The sequence below is a fragment of the Bos indicus x Bos taurus genome, chromosome 1 (genome assembly GCF_003369695.1).
Source record: "Bos indicus x Bos taurus breed Angus x Brahman F1 hybrid chromosome 1, Bos_hybrid_MaternalHap_v2.0, whole genome shotgun sequence".
Classification (NCBI taxonomy): Eukaryota; Metazoa; Chordata; class Mammalia; order Artiodactyla; family Bovidae; genus Bos; species Bos indicus x Bos taurus.
This window is the reverse complement of record NC_040076.1, coordinates 67,601,891-67,623,729: the sequence shown is the minus strand read 5'-3', so window position 1 is coordinate 67,623,729 and position 21,839 is coordinate 67,601,891. Positions and strand designations below refer to the sequence as shown.

Genomic DNA, 21,839 nt, shown 5'->3' with positions numbered 1-21,839 from the left:
GGAGGAGGACTCAATAACCTTTTTTACCTACCCATGTCAAGAAGCCCTGTATAGTCAGGAAGCTCTCATTAAAAGCTGTGATGCATTACAGATAAAATTAAGCATATTACTAAGTCGTCTGCATTTTCCAGAGAATGGAGCCCTTTCAAGTCTGAAGTGAAACCCTGGTGCACTTCGGGAATTTGTAAGACGTGACTTGATAGCCACATGTGGATGTGTGTGGAAGCATGCTGAGGATATGCCTGCATTTGAAAGGGAGGGAGGAGACTAATTATTAGGCTTGATGCATTAAAGACTTGTAACTTATCTTTTCTTTACATTGCCGCCATAAACATTTGTTTTTAACAGGATGAGTTTTGGTATCTTCTCCCCTTTACTGTATTTTGCTCTGGCAAAAATATTATCACAATAGCTGAAAACCTGACAACTATGCCTCTCTTTTGCCTTTTGCATTGGTGCTGTCTTGTTAAGCCAAGTTTAAGGAATCTTTCTTTGAGGTCAGTGTTTCAAAGCAGTACATGTTGAGAGCCTCAAGTGTAAACACTAATCAAATTAACCAAGTTTTTAATATACTAAATACTTTTTTTGATTTTAGAGTTTTTCAAATAGTCATGTTACATTTATGTAGCACCTTGCCATCAGTAGCAGAGCTTATCAACTGGTATCAGATGTCTGTCCCCCAGGTGGGTGTTAAAAGAAATTTCAAGAAGAATAGGATGACTAGAACATCTACATCATCTCAGAACAAAGGTGGTGCTCACCTCAGCTAGTAATTGGCAAATTGATCTAGTCTTATGCAGTCACTTTTTTTTTTTTTAAGAAAAAAGCATAAATACAGATTTTTTTAATGTGAAATCTCTCAACTTAAAAAACTGGCTCAAATATTTTTTAAAGCACTGTACAAACTCAAACAAAACATTTGTGATCCAGGATTATGGGCATTGTTTTAATATTTATGTTCCAAGAGATGATATCAAAGCCTTTGTTTTTATTTTCTGTCTTACATTTTTGCAATTATTAAACCATCATAGAACAAAAGAACCATGACATTTCACAGTGTATATTGCTCATTTCATGTTCTTTTGACCACATCAGTTACACTTCTGACAGTGATCCATCTTGTCCCCTCTAGAGTGTTGAGTAGGCACACTGGGATGATGCATTTAGAGGTCTGGGGGCAGACTGTGGGGTGACTGCACCAGCTCTCCCCATGAGACCACAGTAACCTTCTGCTGGGCATATTGATCTCAGGCTCTCTTGGCAATAAAGGACTGTTGCTTCATAGAATACTTAGGCTGTATTGGATATATATGGTCAAGGTGGAACTAATTAATGACTGTTTTCTGATGCAGTCCTTATACTTGAGTTTGGTTGAAGGTAATAATAGTTGCATGAAAACTGTTAATAACATGCTCTTTGGAGCTGAGAGAATCAAACTGAACTTAGGAAGAACATTGGGAAAGGCTAGCAGCTGGTGAGATCCTTAGACATCCCAGATTTGGTACAGGCTAATGCTTTAACACTTAACAGAAAACACAATGACAAAATATTATTTTGGTAATTAAGCCTAAGAGGCAGCCACCAGCCTGTACTGGATCCCAGCAGTGACTAGCATAGATAGTAGAAACTTAATAAATGTTTGTTGAATTGAATTTTTCTTTCATGGAATAAAAATAATAACTGCTATGTATGAATGGCTAGCACTTTACTCGGAGAAGGCGATGGCACCCCACTCCAGTACTTTTGCCTGGAAAATCTCATGGGCGGAGGAGCCTGGTAGGCTTCAGTCCATGGGGTCGCTAAGAGTCGGACACGACTGAGCGACTTCACTTTCACTTTTCACTTTCATGCATTGGAGAAGGAAATAGCAACCCACTCCAGTGGTCTTGCCTGGAGAATCCCAGGGGCCGGTGGAGCCTGATGGGCTGCCGTCTCGGGTCGCACAGAGTCGGACACGACTGAAGTGACGTAGCAGCAGCAGCAGCAGCACTTTACTGAGTCCTTGATAGGTTTTTCTAACCTCATGTGAACCCATGCAAGGGCAAATATGTTACCTCAGTTTCCATATGAGGATGTTGAAGCTGGGAAAGGATAAGGACATGCAGCCTGGAAGCCTGGAGGTCTGTTTGGTTCCAGAGTTGCAGTGATTGAAGAAGAGGCTAGTTGTAGGAAATTGCCATTCTTTCTTCATATTTCCCGGGAAATGGGCTGAGCAGATAGTAGCATCAAAGTTGGACTAATGGGAACATTTTAGCTTTCAGACCTGCATGTCTGATTTTGTCATAAATGCAGAAATGACTGTGCGTTGCCTATTTACTGCATGCTTATACATTTTTCTCATTGCATGTTCAGAAAAGTTAATTTCATGACCAAGACTTGTTTTGGTAAGCCAAAACATTTAACTAGGCCATCATCCATATTAAAGAGTAGTTCTTAGTTATTGTGTTGTAATGGAAATAATTTTTAATCAGTCCCCCTTGTCATTGTTGGTTAAGAAAAATCTATATAGTTGCATATTTTTCTCTCCTTTAAAAGGGAAGTATATTAATATAACTCACATTTTCCATATAAAAGGAGTATTATTTTCTGGTTTACTGTGTATCCTATCATAAGTTTTTATTTTATTTTTTAATTGAAGGATAATTGCTTTACAGAATTTTGTGGTTTTCTGTCATACATCAGCAAGAATGAGCTATAGGTACACTCTTGTTCCCTCCCTTCCGATTCTCCCTCCCCATCCCACCCTTCCAGATTGTTGTAGAGCTCCTGTTTGAGTTCCGAGTCATACAGCAAATTCCCACTGGCTATCTATTTTACATATAGTATTGTAAATTTCCATGTTACTCTCTCCATACATCTCACCCTCTGCCTCATCCCTTCCCCCTAAACATTAAATCATGGATACTTTACATATGCAGTTGCCATGTGAAAAGCCCAACACTTATCCAGACATTTTTTTTTTTAACCACCACACGTCAGTATTTATTACATTTCAATTTCTTATCAAGGAGGACATTCCTTTTAAGTAGATAACTAGATGAGTTACATTTTTGTTCCAAAAAAATAAAGTTATGGAAAGGACCAGGATTGTCGTCAGAACCGTCCTGTGCCCCAACCCAAACCTTCTGCTGACGTCACTCTCAAGGCAGTAGCCCTGTGACCTCACTCTCCCAGGTGCCCAGCCCTCCTCACCCAAGGCTATTCCAGCCAAGGCAGAGAACGTGCAGGCCAGGCTGCAGACAGGTCAGCAAATACTTATTCAATGCCTTGTCTGCTCTGGTATCGTGCTCAGCACTAGGATGCATGGAAAAGAGAAATCACAGGTGCTGCCTTCACAGGGCTTGCTCAGGAGCAGAGTCAAGCAGTGCCTTAGAGTAGGGTAACTGACAAGGCAGGAAAGACAGGCTGCTGGCACCACATGTCACACTCCAGCTGCCCAGCTGAGGGGTACACCAGCCTGGTCCAGCTCCTAAGGAGCTGTTCTAGTCTCCCAGGCCCACTTGTTCCTCCTCATTGGGTGGTCCTGGAGGTACAATGTGTTAATATGTATAAAGCATTTAGAACAGTGCCTGGCACTTAGTAGGTGCTCAGTAAATGTTAGTTACATATTAGCTATAATGTAACCTTGTCTTTTCCCAAACTTTCAGTGACAATTTTTATATAACTGTACTGAATTCTTCTCTGTGTCCTGAAGCAGAGATATAATTGACTTTTAAAACAGATATAATTGACTGTTCACATAGGAATGAATTCTTTATACTTATTAAAATAGTTTCACAGTTAGCTGGTGAAGATTTATACATAATTACTTTTACCATACTTAAGGGATAATTAGCCCTGCTAATGGGAGTTATCATTCTCTTAATCATCATTATTATCCTAATCTAAGGCATTTATTGAAAATCTCATTTTGCCTTTTAAGTAAGCTAACCCCTTCTTCAAAGGGAGTTTTTGGACCTGCCCTTGGGGTACTTAAAGTATAAGACAGCAGTAATTCGGATGCCAGTTCAGCCTCAGCATTAAATCTATTGTTCTGTCTCAAGTGTGCTTTTATTGACAGTTTTTGTTATAAATGTTTTTACATATTCTTTTATGGTTATGTAGCCCGCCTCTTCCAGCAGATTCAGATTCTTCACATCAAAGGCAATTTATAGAAACCAGGTGATATTGTTTGCTTCTAATTATGTCCCCAAAGTGGTTGCTTACTACTCAGGTGATATTTTAAAATAATTTATTTGAAAATCACTTCAGGTATACAGAAACTTTAAATTAGAACAGTACAAAAGACTCTCATGTTTCCTTCATTCAGATTCTCCAACTATTGACATTTTACTACATTTGTTCCATCACCTACTCCTCTGTATTTGCATATCGTTTTTTCCCTGAACCTTGCGAGCAAGCTGTACATGATGTCCTGTCCCCCCTAAATACTCAAGTGCGTGTTTCAGACACTCTCCTACATCACCTGCATACAACCCTCCAGTACGGAAGCCAAAACTGATAAAATACTACCATCCCCCCAGACTTCACTCAGGTTTCACTAACAGTCTAAACAGTGTCCTTTTTTTTCCCTTTGTGAATGGCAAGTTTGGCCTTGGAGTACTGGAAGTAGAGGAAAACAATAGAATGGGAAACATCAGAGATCTCTTCAAGAAAACTGGAGAGATCAAGGAAACATTTCATATAAGAATTGGCACAATAAAGGACAGAAATGGTACGGACCTAATAGAAACAGAAGAGGTGGCAAGAATACGCAGAAGAACTATACAAAAAAGGTCTTAATGACCCAGACAACCACGATGGTATGGTCACTCACCTAGAGCCGGACTTCCTGGAGTGTAAAGTCAAGTAGGCCTTAGGAAGATTACTACGAACAAAGCTAGTGGACATGATGGAATTCCAGCTGAGCTATTTCAGATCCTAAAAGATGATGCTGTTAAAGTGCTATACTCAATATGTCATCAAACTTGGAAAACTCAGCAGTGGCCACAGGACTGGGAACAATCAGTTTTCATTCCAGTCCCAAAGAAGGGCAATGCCAAAGAATGTTCACACTGCCATATAATTGCCCTCATGTCACATGCTAGCAAGGTTATGCTCAAAATCCTTCAAGCTAGGCTTTAGTAGTACGTGAATTGAGAACTTCCAAATGTACAAGCTAGTTTTCCAAGAGGCAGCGGAACCAGAGGTCAAGTTGCCAACATTAACTGGATCATGGAGAAAGCAAGGGAATTCCAGAAAAACATCTGCTTCGTTGACTATGCTAAAGCCTTTGACTGTGTGGATCACAGCAAACTATGGAAAATTTTTAAAGAGATGGGAATACCAGACCACCTTACCTGTCTCCTGAGAAATCTGTATATGGGTCAAGAAGCAACAGAAACTTAGGTGGAATGACTGACTGGTTCAAAATTGGGAAAGGAATATGTCAGGGCTGTATATTGTCACCCTGTTTGTTCAACTTGTATGCAGAGTACATCATGCGAAATACCAGGCTGAATGAATCACAAGCTGAAATCAAGATTGCTGGGAGAAATATCAACAACCTTAGATATGCAGATGATACCACTCTAATGGCAGACAGTAAAGAGGAACTAAAGAGCCTCTTGATGAGGGTGAAAGAGGAGAGTGAAAAACCTGGCTTAAAACTCAGCATTAAAAAAACTAAGGTCCCATCACTGCATGGCAAATAGAAGGAGAAAATGGAAGCAGTGACACATATTATTTTCTTGGGCTCCAAAGTCAGAGGACAGTGACTGCAGACATGAAATTAAAAGACGCTTACTCCTTGGAAGAAATGCTATGACAAACCTAGAATAGTGTTAAAAAGCAGAGATCTATCTCACTTTGCGGACAAAGGTCTGTATAGTCAAAGCTATGGTTTTTCCAGTAGTCATGTACAGATGCGAGAGCTGGACCATAAAGAAGGCTGAGCACTGAAGAATTAATGCTTTCAGATTGTGGTGCTGGAGAAGACTCTTGAGAGTCCCTTGGACTGCAAGTAGATCAAGCCAGTCAATCTTAAAGGAAATCAACCCTGAAAATTCACTGGAAGGACTGATGCTGAAGCTCCAATACTTTGGCCACATGATGTGAAGAGGCCAGCTCATTGGAATAGACCCTGATGCTGGGAAAGATGAAAGGCAGAAGGAGAAGAAGACAGAGGATGAGATGATTAGATATAATCATGGACTCAATGGGCATAAATTTGAGCAAACTCCAGGAGATAGTGGAGGACAGAGGAGCCTGGTGTGTTACAGTCCACAGGGTCAGAGCTGGGCACAACATAGCAACTGAACAGCAACAACATATACATATATGTATACTCATACACATGTACATCTAAAAGTATATCATTGTGTGTATAAATGTGTGTAAATATATATTCAATGTATAGTTTATATATGTATATAAGTGTATAAATCTGTGTTATAAAATCATGGGCTCATACCAGTTCCTCCAATTACAATCCAACACCATGGTATTCTTTCTAGAGTTCTCCCTTCCATGTTTGTAAATACCTGTTCCAATGGCAAGAAGTCCCATTTTTTGAACTATATTGTTCTATTTACTCGGTTTATTTATTTACAACATGTAGCTGATTTTCCGTCCACACTAGCCATGTCTTCAGCCTGCCACCTCTGTGTCTCTCCCTCACCTCCTCATCCTCAACTGCAAGAGGGATATTCTCCCCACAGCAGCAGGGGTATGTGTGTGTGTGAACCCCAGGAAGACAAGTCAGAACTGTTCAGAGTTTGGGGGCACAGGCTGAGGTCAACATGTGTAAACCTCATTTTTCCCATCTGTAAAATGGGAATTCGAAGAGGTAATATATGTTCAAAAGTGCTTGGCATATAGTATGAATTCAGTTATACTATTATTCAATTATACTGTTATGTAGAATTATTTTTACTGCGGTTGTCATCATAATTATTAAAAAGATTATTTCCCCCAAAGTTAAAAATGAGCAAAAGATATTTCTCAAAAGAAGATACACAGATGGCTGATAAGTACATGAAAAAATGCATACCAACACTACAGTGAGATGCCACTTTGTACTCATTAGGATGGTTACTGTCAGGAAAGAAAAAGGAAAATAGCAAAATGGTGGTAAACAAGTGAAGAAATTGGAACCTTTTTGCACTGTTGGTAAGAATGTAAAATGATGTAGCCAATGTGGAAAACAGTTTGGCAGTTCTTCAAAAAGCTAAACATAGTATTATATGACCTAACAATTCCACTTCTAGGCATACCCAACAGAATTGAAAAAACAGGTGCTCAAATAGATATTTGTACACTCATGTACATAGCAGCAGCCAGAAGGTGGAAGCAATGCAAATGTCCATCAGTAATTGAATCATTAAACAAAGTGTGGTATTTACATACAGTATAATATTCAACCTTTAAAAGGAGGGAAATTCTGATACATGGCTTCAACAGGGATGAACCTTGAAAACATTATACTCAATGAAACAAGCCAGATGCAGAAGGAAACATAATATCATTCCATTTAATTGAGGCACCTGGAATGAACAAGGAAAAGGGTCCTCACAAGGAAGCAAGCATGGTGGCACCCTGCTCTTGGAATTCTAAAACTGTGAGAAAAGACGTTTCTACTGTTTGAGCCACCCAGACTATGGTGTTTTTTTATGGCAGCTAGAGGAGAAAGATAAACATACTCTTCACAGTTCTGCCAAGAACGGACTCTAGTCTTCATCTCCTAGAGTTTACCAGAATCTCTTCTCTTCACAAATGAAAGGGATATCAAGAAGAGAGAAGTCTTACCAGCAAGCTTGATCAGGGGATTTCTTTGAAATAACCAGAGTGGTGAGCAGTAGGTTCCAAAAGGCTAAGAAGAATAGGGTTTCTTCATAGAGATTTGCTTGTGTGGCACCATCTGTTTTTCTTTGAATGTAATAAAAATGACAGCTTTTCATGTACTGATACTCCCTGAGCCTTTTAAAGTCCAACATATGATGCTGTTTGTGTATAAAGGTTTTTCTCTTGTGCCCATTTATTTCTCAAGCTTGAATTTCTGTGTAAACTCCCTTGGCTAAATTACACAAGCCACCCACTCCCCATGCCTCCTCTCTCACTGTAGAGCAGGGGGCTGAAACCTGCCGTCTGCAGTATGGAGGGTCCAACACACAGCTCACTGCCCCAAGCAAAGGAAGATTTCCTGGCTGAACTGCTTGCCCCATGCCCACATCCTCATTTGTGCTGTGAGTGAGGGCATGCAGCTTTGAAACATGGCTTCAAAACATTTTTGGTCAACCTAGCCCAAACTGCTCATTTGTCTCTTTAACTCATTAACTCATTTTAACTCACTCCATTCTACCCCTATTTTGTGTTACTGGATCAGTTCAGTTCAGTTCAGTTCATAGTTATCTGCAAATTAGACAAGCTTGATCTCTGACTTTATATGAGCTCCTTCTTAATAACATGTTGTACTTCCTGTAGATCTGAAGATATCATTTGTGCAAAACAGTCATTTTCCCTATCCTTAGGCTTTTAACGGAGAAGGCAATGGCAACCCACTCCAGTACTCTTGCCTGGAAAATCCTGTGGATGGAGGAGCCTGGTAGGCTTCAGTCCATGGGGTCGCTGAGTCGGACATGACTGAGCGACTTCACTTTCACTTTTCACTTTCATGCATTGGAGAAGGAAATGGCAACCCACTCCAGTATTCTTGCCTGGAGAATCCCAGGGACAGCGGAGCCTGGTAGGCTGCTGTCTATGGGGTCTCACAGAGTCGGACACGACTGACGTGACTTAGCAGCAGCAGGCTTTTTAAAATGATGACATGGTCTTCACAGCTGGATTCTGGGAACAGACTGTTTTCACATTCCTCCTGAGTCTGAGTTTGTCGCAGTCCTTTTGGTCTAACTGAAGGTGTGTGTGAATCAAATACCTTCTAGACTGGACCAGAGCAGAAGGCTGGGGGGCTTGCTTGTCTGCTTCTCCCTATTTAAAAGCCTCCAAGACTACACAGAAACTAGTATCAGGTATCAGAGCACAGGCAGCTGATTAGGATTGAATTGTTTTGCTCCACAGATATCTGTTGAGCTCCTACTTGTGAAAAGCACAAAGTGCTTTTGGGAATCAAAAAATGAATAAAACACGCTTCCCGCTTTCAAGACTATTACAATGCACAATTTTAGAGAAGAACTTCTATTATAGCCTAAAGATCTTTGAGGAAGGCTTTCAGCCCATAGCTGTAAAAGTATATCTCCTTAAGATGAGGATTACAAAGTATATCAAAAAAAGGCAAAGTGTGCTTTGAAATTATATTTTGGTATAGATGGGTTTTAAGCAAGGATTTGCGGACAGACTGAAAAATGAAACATGAAAGCTTTAAAGGGGTTTAGCTTTTGCTTTACTTTGGCTAATATAAGAGCACCAGGAAAACAAAAAGTATTCTCGCTCTTGACAGTATGAAATTCTTACTATTTTAGAGAATAGTGACTGTGGATTTATGAAGTTCTTTGTCAGAGCAATTTAGCTAATCGGTATGTAAATGACTGCTTATTTCATTGTGTAGGCAGATCGTTCCATGTTCACTTTCTGAGGAAGAATAGAAGTGCTCAGTAACATTCCAAATGCAGAGAAGCAAAAGTTAAGGTTACAGTGCCGTACTTGTGTTATATTAGATGTTAGGAGTAAGACAGAGAAGATCTTGTAAATGATATTTGTTTGGTTTGCTCAGTGGAATTTCTTATTCACATACAACTCTCTAACTGCCCTTTTTGGATGTAAGAAAATATAAGTGAATTGAGGTGCAAGGTTGTTTCTTATTCTTACTATTGGTTTTCAAGCGTAAAGGATCATCATAAACTTAGCTGGAGTGGGAAGGCTGGGTGTGCTGAAAGTTAATACCACAGTAATAAATGTTCTTGCAAGATTTGCAGTCTGAGGCATATCATGAGAACATCCCCTAAAATGAAAATACCTAAGAAGTCAGTGAGAGACTTTATTTTGGGGGGCTCCAAAATCAATGCAGATGGTGACTGCAGCCATGAAATTAAAAGACGCTTGCTCCTTGGAAGAAAAGCTATGACCAACCTAGACAGAGACATTACTTTGCTGAAAAAGGTCCATCTAGTCAAAGCTATGGTTTTTCCAATAGTGATGTATGGATGTGAGAGTTGGACTATAAAGAAAGCTGAGAACCAAAGAATTGATGCTTTTGAATTGGTGCTGGAGAAGACTTGAGAGTCCTTGGACTGCAAGGAGATCAAACCAGTCAATCCTAAAGAAAATCAGTCCTGAATATTCATTGGAGGGACTGATGCTGAAGCTGAAACTCCAGTATTGGCCACCTGATCTGAAGAACTGACTCATTGAAAAAGACCCTGATACTAGGAAAGATTGAAGGCTTGAGGAGAAGGGGGCAACAGAGGATGAGATGGTTGGATGGCATCACCAACTCAATGGCCATGAGTTTGAGTAAGCTCCAGGAGTTGGTGATGGACAAGGAAGCCTGGCATGCTGCAGTCCATGGGGTCGCAAAGAGTCAGACACAACTAAGTGACTGAACTGACTGACTAAGGAGCCTTATTAGAAGCATATTGGTTTTTCAGCATGAAAACAACTTCAGAGGAGGCTGAGAATTCCAAAATTCTTCTGGCTTTAGCCACCTCCTGTGATCAGCATGGAAGCCTCTGTAATCCCTGAGTTAAACCAGGCTCATCTGGGATCAGAAGTCACCAGTGGGGGAGAATAAATGGACTTGCCTCATAGACGATCTCCAGCTTCCCTGACATGAATTCATCCTGCCCAGGGAATTAGCTTCATCCTCAGTTGTGTTTTTATCATTATATTGCCCTTCTCTGAAATTTCTTTGGATTCCAAATTGTCATGGAAATCAAATTAAAATTCTTATTAATGGATCCCAAGCTTTTCACCAGTTTACCCTTCTACTGTCTTGCCTAAGTGTTCTTGGCTCCCACAACACCGGTTCACATTCTCCACATCATGTCAGCAAGCAAACACGCAGAACTCCCTCATCGTGTTTGTTTCTCCCTGTGGGCTCCAGCTCAGGTAATCCCCCCTCCCTGTATCTCTTAATCATCAGTAAGCCGAGTTTCTTCTCACTTGCCCCTCGTCCCTTGGCTCTGCAGTTGTTGTCATAGACATGTCTGTATTCTTTATGTGGCAAGCTCTTTCTGTGCTGTGGGCCCTGAGGTTACAGACAAGGAGCTGTATTGACTTCAACCCCACCAGCTCAACAAGGGGGAAAGGACTCCGCTCTCCACATTGTGAGTGCTTCTTTGTTAAAATGTTTTGTGTGTTTGCTTTTTCCTTTGTCTTCCTTTTCCTACAGGTCCAGAGTGAAGACAGTGTCCTCCTGTTTGTTATTGCCTGGACCATCACAGAAATTATCCGTTACTCCTTTTATACATTCAGTCTGTTAAACCATCTGCCTTACCTCATCAAATGGGCCAGGTAAAGAAGTACAGGAATGAAGACTAACTTTTGAAGTGCTGTACTTTTTCTTTATTGCCTAAATACTGTTTTTTATTTCTAAAACTTGTGTGAGGTAGGGGTTGGATAAAATTCTGCTCTGTGGATTTCATCAGGGCAAGTGACTATGTAACTGTGATTTATAAAAACACTTTTAAATTTTTTATCTCTACTTAAGTGATTTATTTGGGATCAATTCTCTCAGTTAAATTATTCAATAGAGATTTGATAGAGCGTCTCTTTTTTGTCCATAGAAAACTGTACCGATGAGCTTCTGCCATTATGATGGTTTTTTGGGACCAAGTCCAATTCCTGTCTCAGTTTTTCCAACACAATGATTCTTAAATTACTCTTTAATTAATAACAAGTGTTACAGGGCACTTTTAGCATATTATCAGTTTAGTTTGCTTTGATTATTTTTAACAATAGTATTTGTTATGAATTTGGTGAATTTCTGATCATTCATCTGATTATCTGAACTAACCTGTGACACAGTTGTGAGCAACTTTCTGAGTTAGAAATGACTACAGGAATGAGTGACAAAGCCAAAGGCTCAAAATTGTCCTTGGGGCCAAAGTGCCTCATTTCTTAAAAGGAAAACGGTGGTTCCTAGACAATTTGTGAGTTTAATGATTAAACAGAGACATAAACCAAATGTTTCCAAAGCATGGGAACGTCTTTTTCTTTCCTTTTTTTTTCACCCCCCTCCCCCACCCAGTAAACATTTGTATTAGGAAAAGAGGAGAATGGGAAAAGTATAGTGGTTTCTAACCAAGTTGGGCAGCAAAGCTGATAGGAAAATAGAAAGCTGTCTATCCTAGTTATAGGGCAAGTTTATTGACCAAACCCTGCTTTTAGTATTAGAGAAAGATTCCCTCTGTGGCCCCTGCAAGAGTCGTGCTTTTCCACCCTCCTAAGGATGGCTGAAGGTGACAGCGGAGAACATATCTTTCTTTCGTCAGCATATTTCCTGTATGTGGAGGTTTAGAGTCCAGTATTTACTGTCAGCCACAAACAGCCAAAGGCTTTTTAAACATGAGCTGATGATTTATTTAGCAATACTTACACCTCAGAATGGCTTCCAGTTAGTTCCATAGGGTGAGCCTCTCCAAAATTCTTTTTAAAGCATGAGAAACTCCTTTTTAAAGTGAAGAAAATTGTGTAGAGTCACCCATGTGATAGTAATTGGGTTTTTTTTGGGGGGGGAGGGGGACTGGAAAATTACATAATGACCAAAGCTATCATAAAATTTTTAATATTTTTTAAACTTAGCATGTATTTTATTTTTCACAATAGCATGCACAGGCTTTTGAAAACTTTGCAGAATATACACATTGGATATGCTGCTTTTTTTCAGTCCAGAGACCAGAATTGGTGTGCATTGTAGGGATTCTTGGACACCTTGTTTCAACACCTTCCCCCCCGAAACCCACACCCACCTATGAGGCAGGACCCTTCAGTATGAACCATGACTCCATGCCCCTGCTTTACCAGTATTTGACATCATCTCAGTTATTTTAGGGGGTTGTTTTGAAGAGTTGTTTATTTAGTCAGGCCAGATTTTGAGGCTGACCAAATACATTTTATTTTAGAACATTCAGAAACATACCTGCTTTGGCCCTTTTCAAAAACTGGCTTGTAAAACCTGAATTTAAGCAGTGGGTAAACAGCAAAGTGTATAAACAGTAGCTTTCTACAAGACCAGTACTGATTACTTACAATCAGTACTGGTTGTGGGGGTGGGAGGGTGCATCTTTCTACTGAAGCTGGCTTCAAACCTCAGTAATGAATATTTTGTTTTGTTTTAGGTACACACTCTTCATTGTGCTGTACCCAATGGGAGTGTCCGGAGAATTGCTCACAATATATGCCGCGTTGCCCTTTGTCAGGCAGGCTGGCCTGTACTCCATCAGTTTACCTAACAAATACAATTTCTCCTTTGATTATTATGCATTCCTAATTCTGATAATGATCTCTTACATTCCACGTAAGTAGATATTTATGCATATATTTATTTATGTTTTAAAAATTGGCTCAACAATAGCTAGAGTTAAATGCCTTTGGTTGTTTTTACACCATAAATCTAATTTATCGGGGACGCTTTGGTTTTCATTGAAGCTGACTGCCAGAGAGTTTTCTCTGGTAGTAACTGAATAAAGATGAATTCCTCTCAGCTGCTAAAATGCAGCCCTTAGTGTGTGTGTGTGACACAGTGAATGCCAGCATAGGTTAACTGCCTATTGGAGGAAAGGACTAAGTGGAAAGCAAAAAAAGAAACCATTAGAGACCTTACCTTGACTTTTTCAGTCTCTTAAAAGCTGCTTGTTATGGTATTTGAAAAACACTGTAGAGAGAGTTTTACACTTTCGCTATATCAAAATAAACATTACTTCACTTTTAAGGAATTGGTAGTTGACTAGAAACAAGTAAAATAAAAATAGATTCATTGATTAATTTTTCTTTATTTCTTTTTTGGAAATAAACACTTAAAGTCATCTGAACAGGACGTAGCATTCTCTTCAGGATAGTTTCCGATTATTTTAATAGTCCTGCTGAAGGTTTAAATATATAGATACTCAAATCTGCCTACCAGCACATTAACAGAGAGAAAAGGCCACGTTTGAGGCTTCCCTGAAGTGAGTCTGGTTTGCTGAGGATGAAGAGTTGTTTACTCCTTTACTCAAATTCTGATGTTCAGTTTCTATCCTATAATTGATTTCCACATATCCAAAAGTACTGTTTTACCCAAGGCCAAGTAAACTGAATGCTTCTTCTCCCTTAGCTACTTCCGTTGGCATTATGACTCTGAATCTTATTTTAGGCTGTAAGATGCTATATTCTCCCCTAAACCTCAGGTTAAATTCAGACTGGAAGGTTGGATTTTTCTTCAGCCCACAGCATTAACTGAATGAATCATCCTAACAGTCACAGGTGACAAGCTTGTGTCCCCTTGTGGGAAAATGCATTTCATACACTTTGAGGGAAAAAAACGACATCCCAGTTTCTTGTGAACATTTATCTTGGAGAGGTTCTTGGACGCACTTCTGCTTTGTGATTCCTTTTACACCCTTTAGTAGCAATCAAGTCCTCCTCTCTGTTGCTGGAACCAGGGTGGCTAAAGGCCATCTCTCTCCAAATGTAAAAGGTAGTTGATTTTCAAACAAAAGATAAATATGGAAGAGTGTAAAAATTTAAGTAGTAAGAATTAACTTAGAGCTTCTCACCTTTCCGATTGTGTTTCATTTCCAGTCTCTAGAGCAACAATTCCTAACTGCAGTTTTGCCACACCCAGGCTAACCAGTATTATCCTGATGAGCACCACAAGATGTATTTAAATTCAGCATAAGTCTTTAAATGGAGATAAATGCTGTGTTGGATAACTGGGAACGGGGCCAGGAGACTATCATGAAATCAAACCAGTAACGAAGTGCTGCCCCATTAATGGAAACCTGGGCCCTACCTCAGAGGTGCTGCCAGGTTTCCGGTCTGTTGCAGGTGGGGCTGTATTCCAGGAGCAGTTCTCCGGGAAGCTCAGGGCACTCTGCACCTCCTAGTCTCTTTGTGCCACGGGGGCCAACCAGAGCCAACCTTTTGCCTCACCCTGCTGACCTCTCGGTAGAGAAGGGGCCTGGTCAAGCACAGGATGACAGGATTCCTGGAGGAAAACAAACCCAGTTCTGTGGGATTTTCCTTCGTGGCCTTAGAAGAGAAGAGAGCACAGACCTAAGAGTCAGCTGTCTTAGAGCAGGGAAACTCCTCTCAGCCAGCGTCTGCTTTCCGTACCTCAGTCCTTCCCCCTTCTACCATTCTCAGCCTCTTTGTAATGAGAGAACTTGGCTTGGTTAAAGTCCATACTCTTTCATTTCTAAGGTAGCTTAACTCCTGTAGGACAAAAAAAGGATTCATTTCAAGGACAGAGATTAAAAGGTTCCCTTCAAATCCCTAACTCCCCACCCAGGCTCAAGATGGCAGCACAGACCCTGTACTGCTGCACATCACTCGTGTCTGCTGGCGCTCACTGTGCTTCTGGCCTGAGCCAGTGGCCCTGAATGTTTTTAGTAGTTTATGTTGTTAATACTGAGACCAGTTTGTACAGTTCATTCCAGCCAACTGCACGTTTCCAACTTTCCAAAACTTTGTATTTATAAGAAGAAAATGCAGTCAGGAGAGGTTGCTGTTGCCATGCAGCCTTCTTTACCAAATCTGGGTTCCCTTCCACAACTTAGGTTTCTTTCAATCCCCTCTCATGGGACGTGGGTGATGTACATGTCTTAGAAAGCAGCACCTCTTCGTTATGGCCCTGACCAGATGTTGCACTGTCGTACCTGCAGGCCATGTTGTGCGTGGCCTGTGAGCCGCAGCCCTGGGAGTTTTCTCATATTGGGGTGCTTTGGATTCCCTTTGGGGTGTTCCTCTCCTCTGCTGCAGCTGCAGTATGAGTATGGACAGTATCTGTTTACATTACCTGCCCTCCCCCTTTTGCAAATTGGTGAAAGCTAGCTGCAGGGCTGGGGTTTAAAAAAGGCAGAGAGAAACGAGAAACAGTGATAGAGGGTAGGGTCACCAAGAAGCAGGGCACTGTCCACGTTGTCAGTAACCATAACCGCCCTCTGATTATTAGAGAAACAGAAGGAACTTGCCCCAAACAGAGTGTTTCCAGTTGCCCTCTGCCTTCAAGTCTTAAGAGCGCCCTTCTCCTTACAGGAAGGTGTGCCCAGTGACACTGCAGCCACCCACCCACCCACCCTCCGGCACAACAGGACAGACACATGCATAGCCGCCATCTCCATCCTACATGTCCTAAACTATAAGAGCAGAGGCTAGAATTCTGAACAGCCTGTTGTCAGGTTGAGATTTTCAGCGTAGTTAAAAGCAGGCAACCATGCATCTGGAATTATTTCAGTCACTGTAGCTGGTGTGACCATGTGAGTAATTGAGATGGAGACAGTGTCCCCCAAGTTCTGGTCACCAGGGAGTCACTGCCAGAGGAACAGAGAATCTCTAGCCCAAGTACTCCCATTTTCCCCGTCTCCCCCACACATTTCTTTCTCCTGGGCACTGAGCAACTTCTGGAAGAATATAACAAAATGAAAGGGCCATATCTGCTCCCCAGTCCTGACCAGGAGCCTCGTAGCTGGCAGGCCCTTGCATGAGGATGAAGGTGTATTTAGGCATCTGGTTGCCACTAAAGGCCTATTGAATGGCTTTTGGATTGTTGTCCTACGTCAGACCCTGTGGGTCCATAGCCACACTTTATATGAGTGACATAATCACAAATGCAGCCAGTGGAAAAGTCCTTAGCGTTCTTTGCTGCAAAGTTTCCCTTTACTAAAGTATATCTATAGAAATGTGACTAGCCTCACAGTTTTAAATGATTACAATTAGCATTCCTTATGGTTTAATTATATCCTTACTTCCAGTTTTTAGATTATAGAGCTTGTCAAGTTTTCTGGTGTTCATACCAAAATAGTTCTCTCACTGTTGAATTTTATGCACAAGCTGGGTCTTTTCTGTGAATAACTTCCTGCCTGCAAATAGTGAGTGGAGTGGATGGCAGCGCTGTTCAGCGCCGAGGCCTCCTCTGCAGTTTATCAAATCTGTGTGCACACACCCACTGATGTCTTGGTACTTTGGGAGGATCGTTTGACATTTGGCCAACTTGGAACCCATTTGGAAAGAAAGAAACTGTCAGAGAAGAGTTGGCAGTAGTAGAAATCACCTCCCCCAAAACACAGGTTACTGTCTAAAATACAGAGAGTGGAGCCATTGAGAAGGGAAGGTGGATGGTGTACGTCCAAGACCATCTCACTGGAATATTTTATGTGGTTTTTGAACCCCCAGTTTACAGTAACCTTGTGAAGGTCAGATAGCTTAAGCTGGCATCTCCCAACAGGGACACTGTAGGCCTTTGGGATGGGACAGCTCTTAGTCACGGAGGACTGTCACGTAGTGTGGATGTTGGCATTACTGGCCCCTTGCACTGAATGCCAGTAATATCCCCACTCCATCCTCCCAGGCAGCACCACCCTGTTCAATCGAGAGCCAGTCCTTTTTAAAGTAACTTATGAAATGACCAAGAACAGAATCTCCAGTGCGTAAGGGTTTGCTTTTCACATCCAAACGTGGCTTAGTGGTGTTCAGATCAAACACCACTCCGCGGTCTTCCCAAAGAACAGCATTTCTCTGGAAGTACCTTTGGGACATCCTCCTGGGTGACAGAGCAGGGGGACAGGGAGGGTGAGACTGAGGGTCAGGAGCACGGAGCCTGGTCCTGACTGTCAGTGATTTGCTGTGAGACCGCAGGCAAATGCCCAGCCTCTCTGAGGCTTCCATTCCTCCTCTGTGAACAGGAATAGTAACTCTAGCACTAGAATTCACCCCCTGGTTGTTGGGAAATCAGAGAATAAGTGTGCAGATAGCATGAGCTTGTGTAAAGAGTATTATTTGGCAGCTCCGTGGCATCCTGATTGGTAATGCCAGTGGCAGTGGTATCTGACACTCCAGTCCACGTTACCTTCCCCCTCGGCTAAAGCAGGAAACGAAGTTTCTTTGTGTTTTTCTTCTTTCTCCAAGCCCGTCTTGTTACCATCCTTGGTTGCTGGGAGAGAAAGTGGTCGGAGTCAGAGAGGACCTCAAGTCCATGTGCTTTACGTAGAACCTGTGGTTTTAAATCATCTCCTTAACCAGTTCTCTCTCTTCTTTGCAGTTTTTCCCCAGTTATACTTCCACATGATACACCAGAGAAGAAAGATCCTTTCTCATACTGAAGAACACAAGAAATTTGAATAGTTCCTTCTTCCTGCACATCCCCAGAAACAAACTTTCCAATGACAAAAAATGCTGCAGACTTTTTCAGTTCCCAATACGTTTCATAGAAAATAAGTAAGAACTATTTTTAAATACTAAAAAAATAAATAAATAAACCAAAATCCAGTGTCATGTGGGCCTGGGGTTTTCTAAAAAACAAAACAAAAAAACGAAAGCTGTTACATAAAACATCCTGGCCGGTCCATTTCAGCATGCTCTTTCAACCAGAAGTTCCCAATATTTATGATGGCGCTGGAAAGGGATTTGGCATTTTATATCCTCCTGTTTCCTTCACATGTCTGATAAATAAAAGATCTGTAACACTAAACACTTGAGCGTTACAGTCTGACCCATGAAGTTGCGCCCACTGAATGCCCAGCTTGGAGCAGGTACGTCTCAGTCTGCAGTGTGTTTAGCATCCCCTCTCTAAGCGCTTGACTGCATGCTGGAAGCCGTTTGTTCTCTGGCATGCTCTGAAGTTATGGCTGGGACCTTCCCCTCATATCTAGTGAATGAATTATACAATGTACATGTCTGTGAAACTTTGGGGTAGTGCCTATAATCAGAAAACAACTAGAACCGTTTTGTTTTCATTCGAGTCATTACTGCTTGCCACTACGAAATGTGCTTGAATTTAATAAGTATGTGTATATTGTAGAGAAGCTACCTTAACTGGGGCTCAACCTCAATCCTATTTTAACAAAACTGGACAGTTCTGAGGAAGGGAAAGCTCAGTAGCTAGTCAATGACAGGTACCTTTCACAGTACCATTCTCAGAACACCCTGAGTAAGGAGTTTGCCAGGAACTATTCTTGCTTAGGGACCTGAAGCCAGTCTAGTGCACAGAAGTAGAGAATCTGTTCTTGAAAGCACATGGAAGGTGTTACTCTAGAAATGGAGTTTGGAAGAACAATCAGGAATGGGTTTATGTACCCTTATTATTTTACTTTCACGTTCTTATTCAGCTCTTCTGTTTGTATACTTTTCCTTATTATGGTGCTATGTAATTCCCACCAAGTTGTAAGTCCAGAGGCAGTGAAATGTTCCAGTTGGGCAGTCATGAACTAAAAGTAGTATCGTCCCCGCATTTTGGAGCAGCCAAGAAATACTTTGGACATATGGACATTGTCTAATTAACGTCTTGTCTACATACTATAATTGCTAAACTGTGCATTTAAGACTTTTCAAGAGTTGGATGAAAATGTAAAGCCCAAGTTTAGACATGCATTAGATTTTAAATATACAGTGTTCTTTACGGAAACATTTTCCCTTTTTTTTTTTTTAATTGGTTGATCTTTTAAAAGTCTAGCTTACTAGCTTACTGACTGGTTATCAACTAAAGTATAATTACGAATATTAGAAGGGTGTCATAATGGAAAACTTTTAAATGCTCATTTTAATAGAAGCTTGAAAATAAAGATGAAAATGAGAAGAAAATATGCAGCCTGAAATTTAATGCAAGCAGATGTATAATACATTAATTTTGAATTGATCATTAAAATTCTGCTTCTTAAAGGCAGCACTCTTGACTTGGGTGTGGTGAGATTAGAATCTATTCCTGTATTTGATAAACAAAACATGTGGGAAGATTATTTTTCATGCCTTTTTCTCTTATTTTTCCAAAATGTCTTTCTACCATAAAGTAGAATCAATGTGGGTTATATTAGCCTTATTACTTAAGTTGAGTAAGATTTTTTTCATTTGTGTTTGAAATAGTTACAGAAGATGGGATGAGAAATGCAAATTTTCCAGGACTGCTGGATTGGGAGTTTTATTCGGTCCTCTCTATTATAATTTGTCACTATTTATGAAAAACAATCTGTCACAAATAGTGGTCATGCATCAAATTGAACTTTGACAGCAAGAACGCAGTGAACAACTCCCTTCTCAAAAAGGGTCTCAACCCCAGTGTGTGTTTTTGTCCGTCAACATTTAAAATGCTCATTGCAGATAAGTAAGGCATGCACTGTGTCCTTCAGTCACCTCTCTCAGTAACTGGTTTCTTTATCTCTAATGTGAATTCATATCTCTTTGGAAGTGGTGGTGTTCGTTTATGGACTGAGAACATCTAACCCCACCGGATATCACATCTTCTTATAAGGTGTGGATGAGGAAGGTGGTGTTTTGGTGGGTATTTTGTCAGACTTAACCACTTTCATTTCCGGGCAGAGTCAAAGGCATCATCTGCCCCCCTCCAACCCCTACCTGATTGGGTGTTTCAGTTCCCCCCCTTCGGGGACCACCTTCTGGCAGAGAATTCTTTGAGATATGCAGTAGTGCTGTATCGACACAAGCTGCTAATCTGCATCTTGCTGTGTTCTGTTTGCTAAGGTTGGGGTCATTCATTTAACACGTACTGACAGTTTTCAGAGGCTCCGTATAGAGTTAGTCATGGAATAAAGCACATCCACCTGTTGGAAACGTTTCTCTGGAGCAAACTTCCAACAGGAAGGGCTTAGAAGGTGTAGCTTTGAGGCATGTGAAGAGATTGTGCCCTCACTTCCACTTGTGTTTTTGGTTATTCATTTATAATAAAAGGTTGGCATCGATGTGGTACAACCTACAAATTAGTTTCAATTCTGAGTTTTGGATAAAGCGTTGTAAGACAAAATCGGTACATACCGCTCCTTTGAAATTTGGGTAAAAAGTTATACAACCATATATAAAGTCATTTTTATATTTTTTCTATGTTGTGAAAACCAAAACTGTAATTTTATAAGTCTTTGATTCACTAAAATTATATAATTTAAATGTATTTTTTGTATATTTAGAAATAAGGAGTTCAAAGACTATGCTTAACTTTCTATGCATGCATTTGGAAGCTGTTTTTACCTGATAATGTAGTAATAAGTTGTATTCATAAAATACTGATCTGTGTTGCATTTCAAAATAAACTAATGTGTGCTCTGCCTGGATTTGATATTTGACCAGTAGATCTGGTGATTTTTCACATTGAGTTGGCCTGAAAATGGTATTGTAGGATTATGGAAGTTTCAGTTCCATTATAGATTCTAGCTCTTTCTTAAAAGTTTTTAAATCGATTTCTGCTCTTCATAATGGTTCTACACTTAAAGGAAAAGCAGACAAATTATATTAAGAGATTTCAAAAAAATCATTCTTCCTAGCAGTCAGTCTTCAAGCTTACCTCGCTAGTCTCCAATCTGGCTGCAGAGGGACAAGACAGATTCATCATATAGGTGACCAGGAGAAATAAAAAATTAATCAGTAAAAGATGGAGGGCCCTTGTCTTACAGTGTGTATGTATGTGAGTTTTAATCTAATTTTTCTAATATAAGTTGAGAGAGGAAATACTGTTGCCCAGCAGTGTTCACCTTATAAAACAAGTACTCAGTCAAGCGGTCCAGTACCTCCTCCTAAAAACACCTCCAAGCACAGAGCAATCCTAGAAACTGCTTTACACACAGTGACAGGCGGGGAGAAAGACTGAGAGGATACTCAGCTCGGCTTCTCCAGCCCGCGAGTTCTAGACCCCGGATTTCCTCACCTCAAGCGTGCTAGTGTGTCCATGTACCAGTCCCTTTCTAGGTATTTCTCTAGGTGGTCTCAGG

At 40.7% G+C, this 21,839-nt stretch overlaps 1 protein-coding gene across 1 annotated transcript in view; it reads left to right on the top strand.

Annotated features, from left to right (window-relative positions):
- The window catches only part of HACD2 (3-hydroxyacyl-CoA dehydratase 2), an 89,140-nt gene extending 67,950 nt beyond the window's left edge, over nucleotides 1-21,190 (top strand). Inside the window, exons 5-7 of the mRNA XM_027535897.1 lie at nucleotides 11,324-11,445; nucleotides 13,272-13,450; nucleotides 18,170-21,190. Coding sequence (XP_027391698.1) covers nucleotides 11,324-11,445; nucleotides 13,272-13,450; nucleotides 18,170-18,252 — 384 coding nt within the window. The 3' untranslated portion in view covers nucleotides 18,253-21,190. The remainder of the gene's footprint in view (nucleotides 1-11,323; nucleotides 11,446-13,271; nucleotides 13,451-18,169) is intronic.
- The last annotated feature ends 649 nt before the right edge of the window (nucleotides 21,191-21,839 follow it).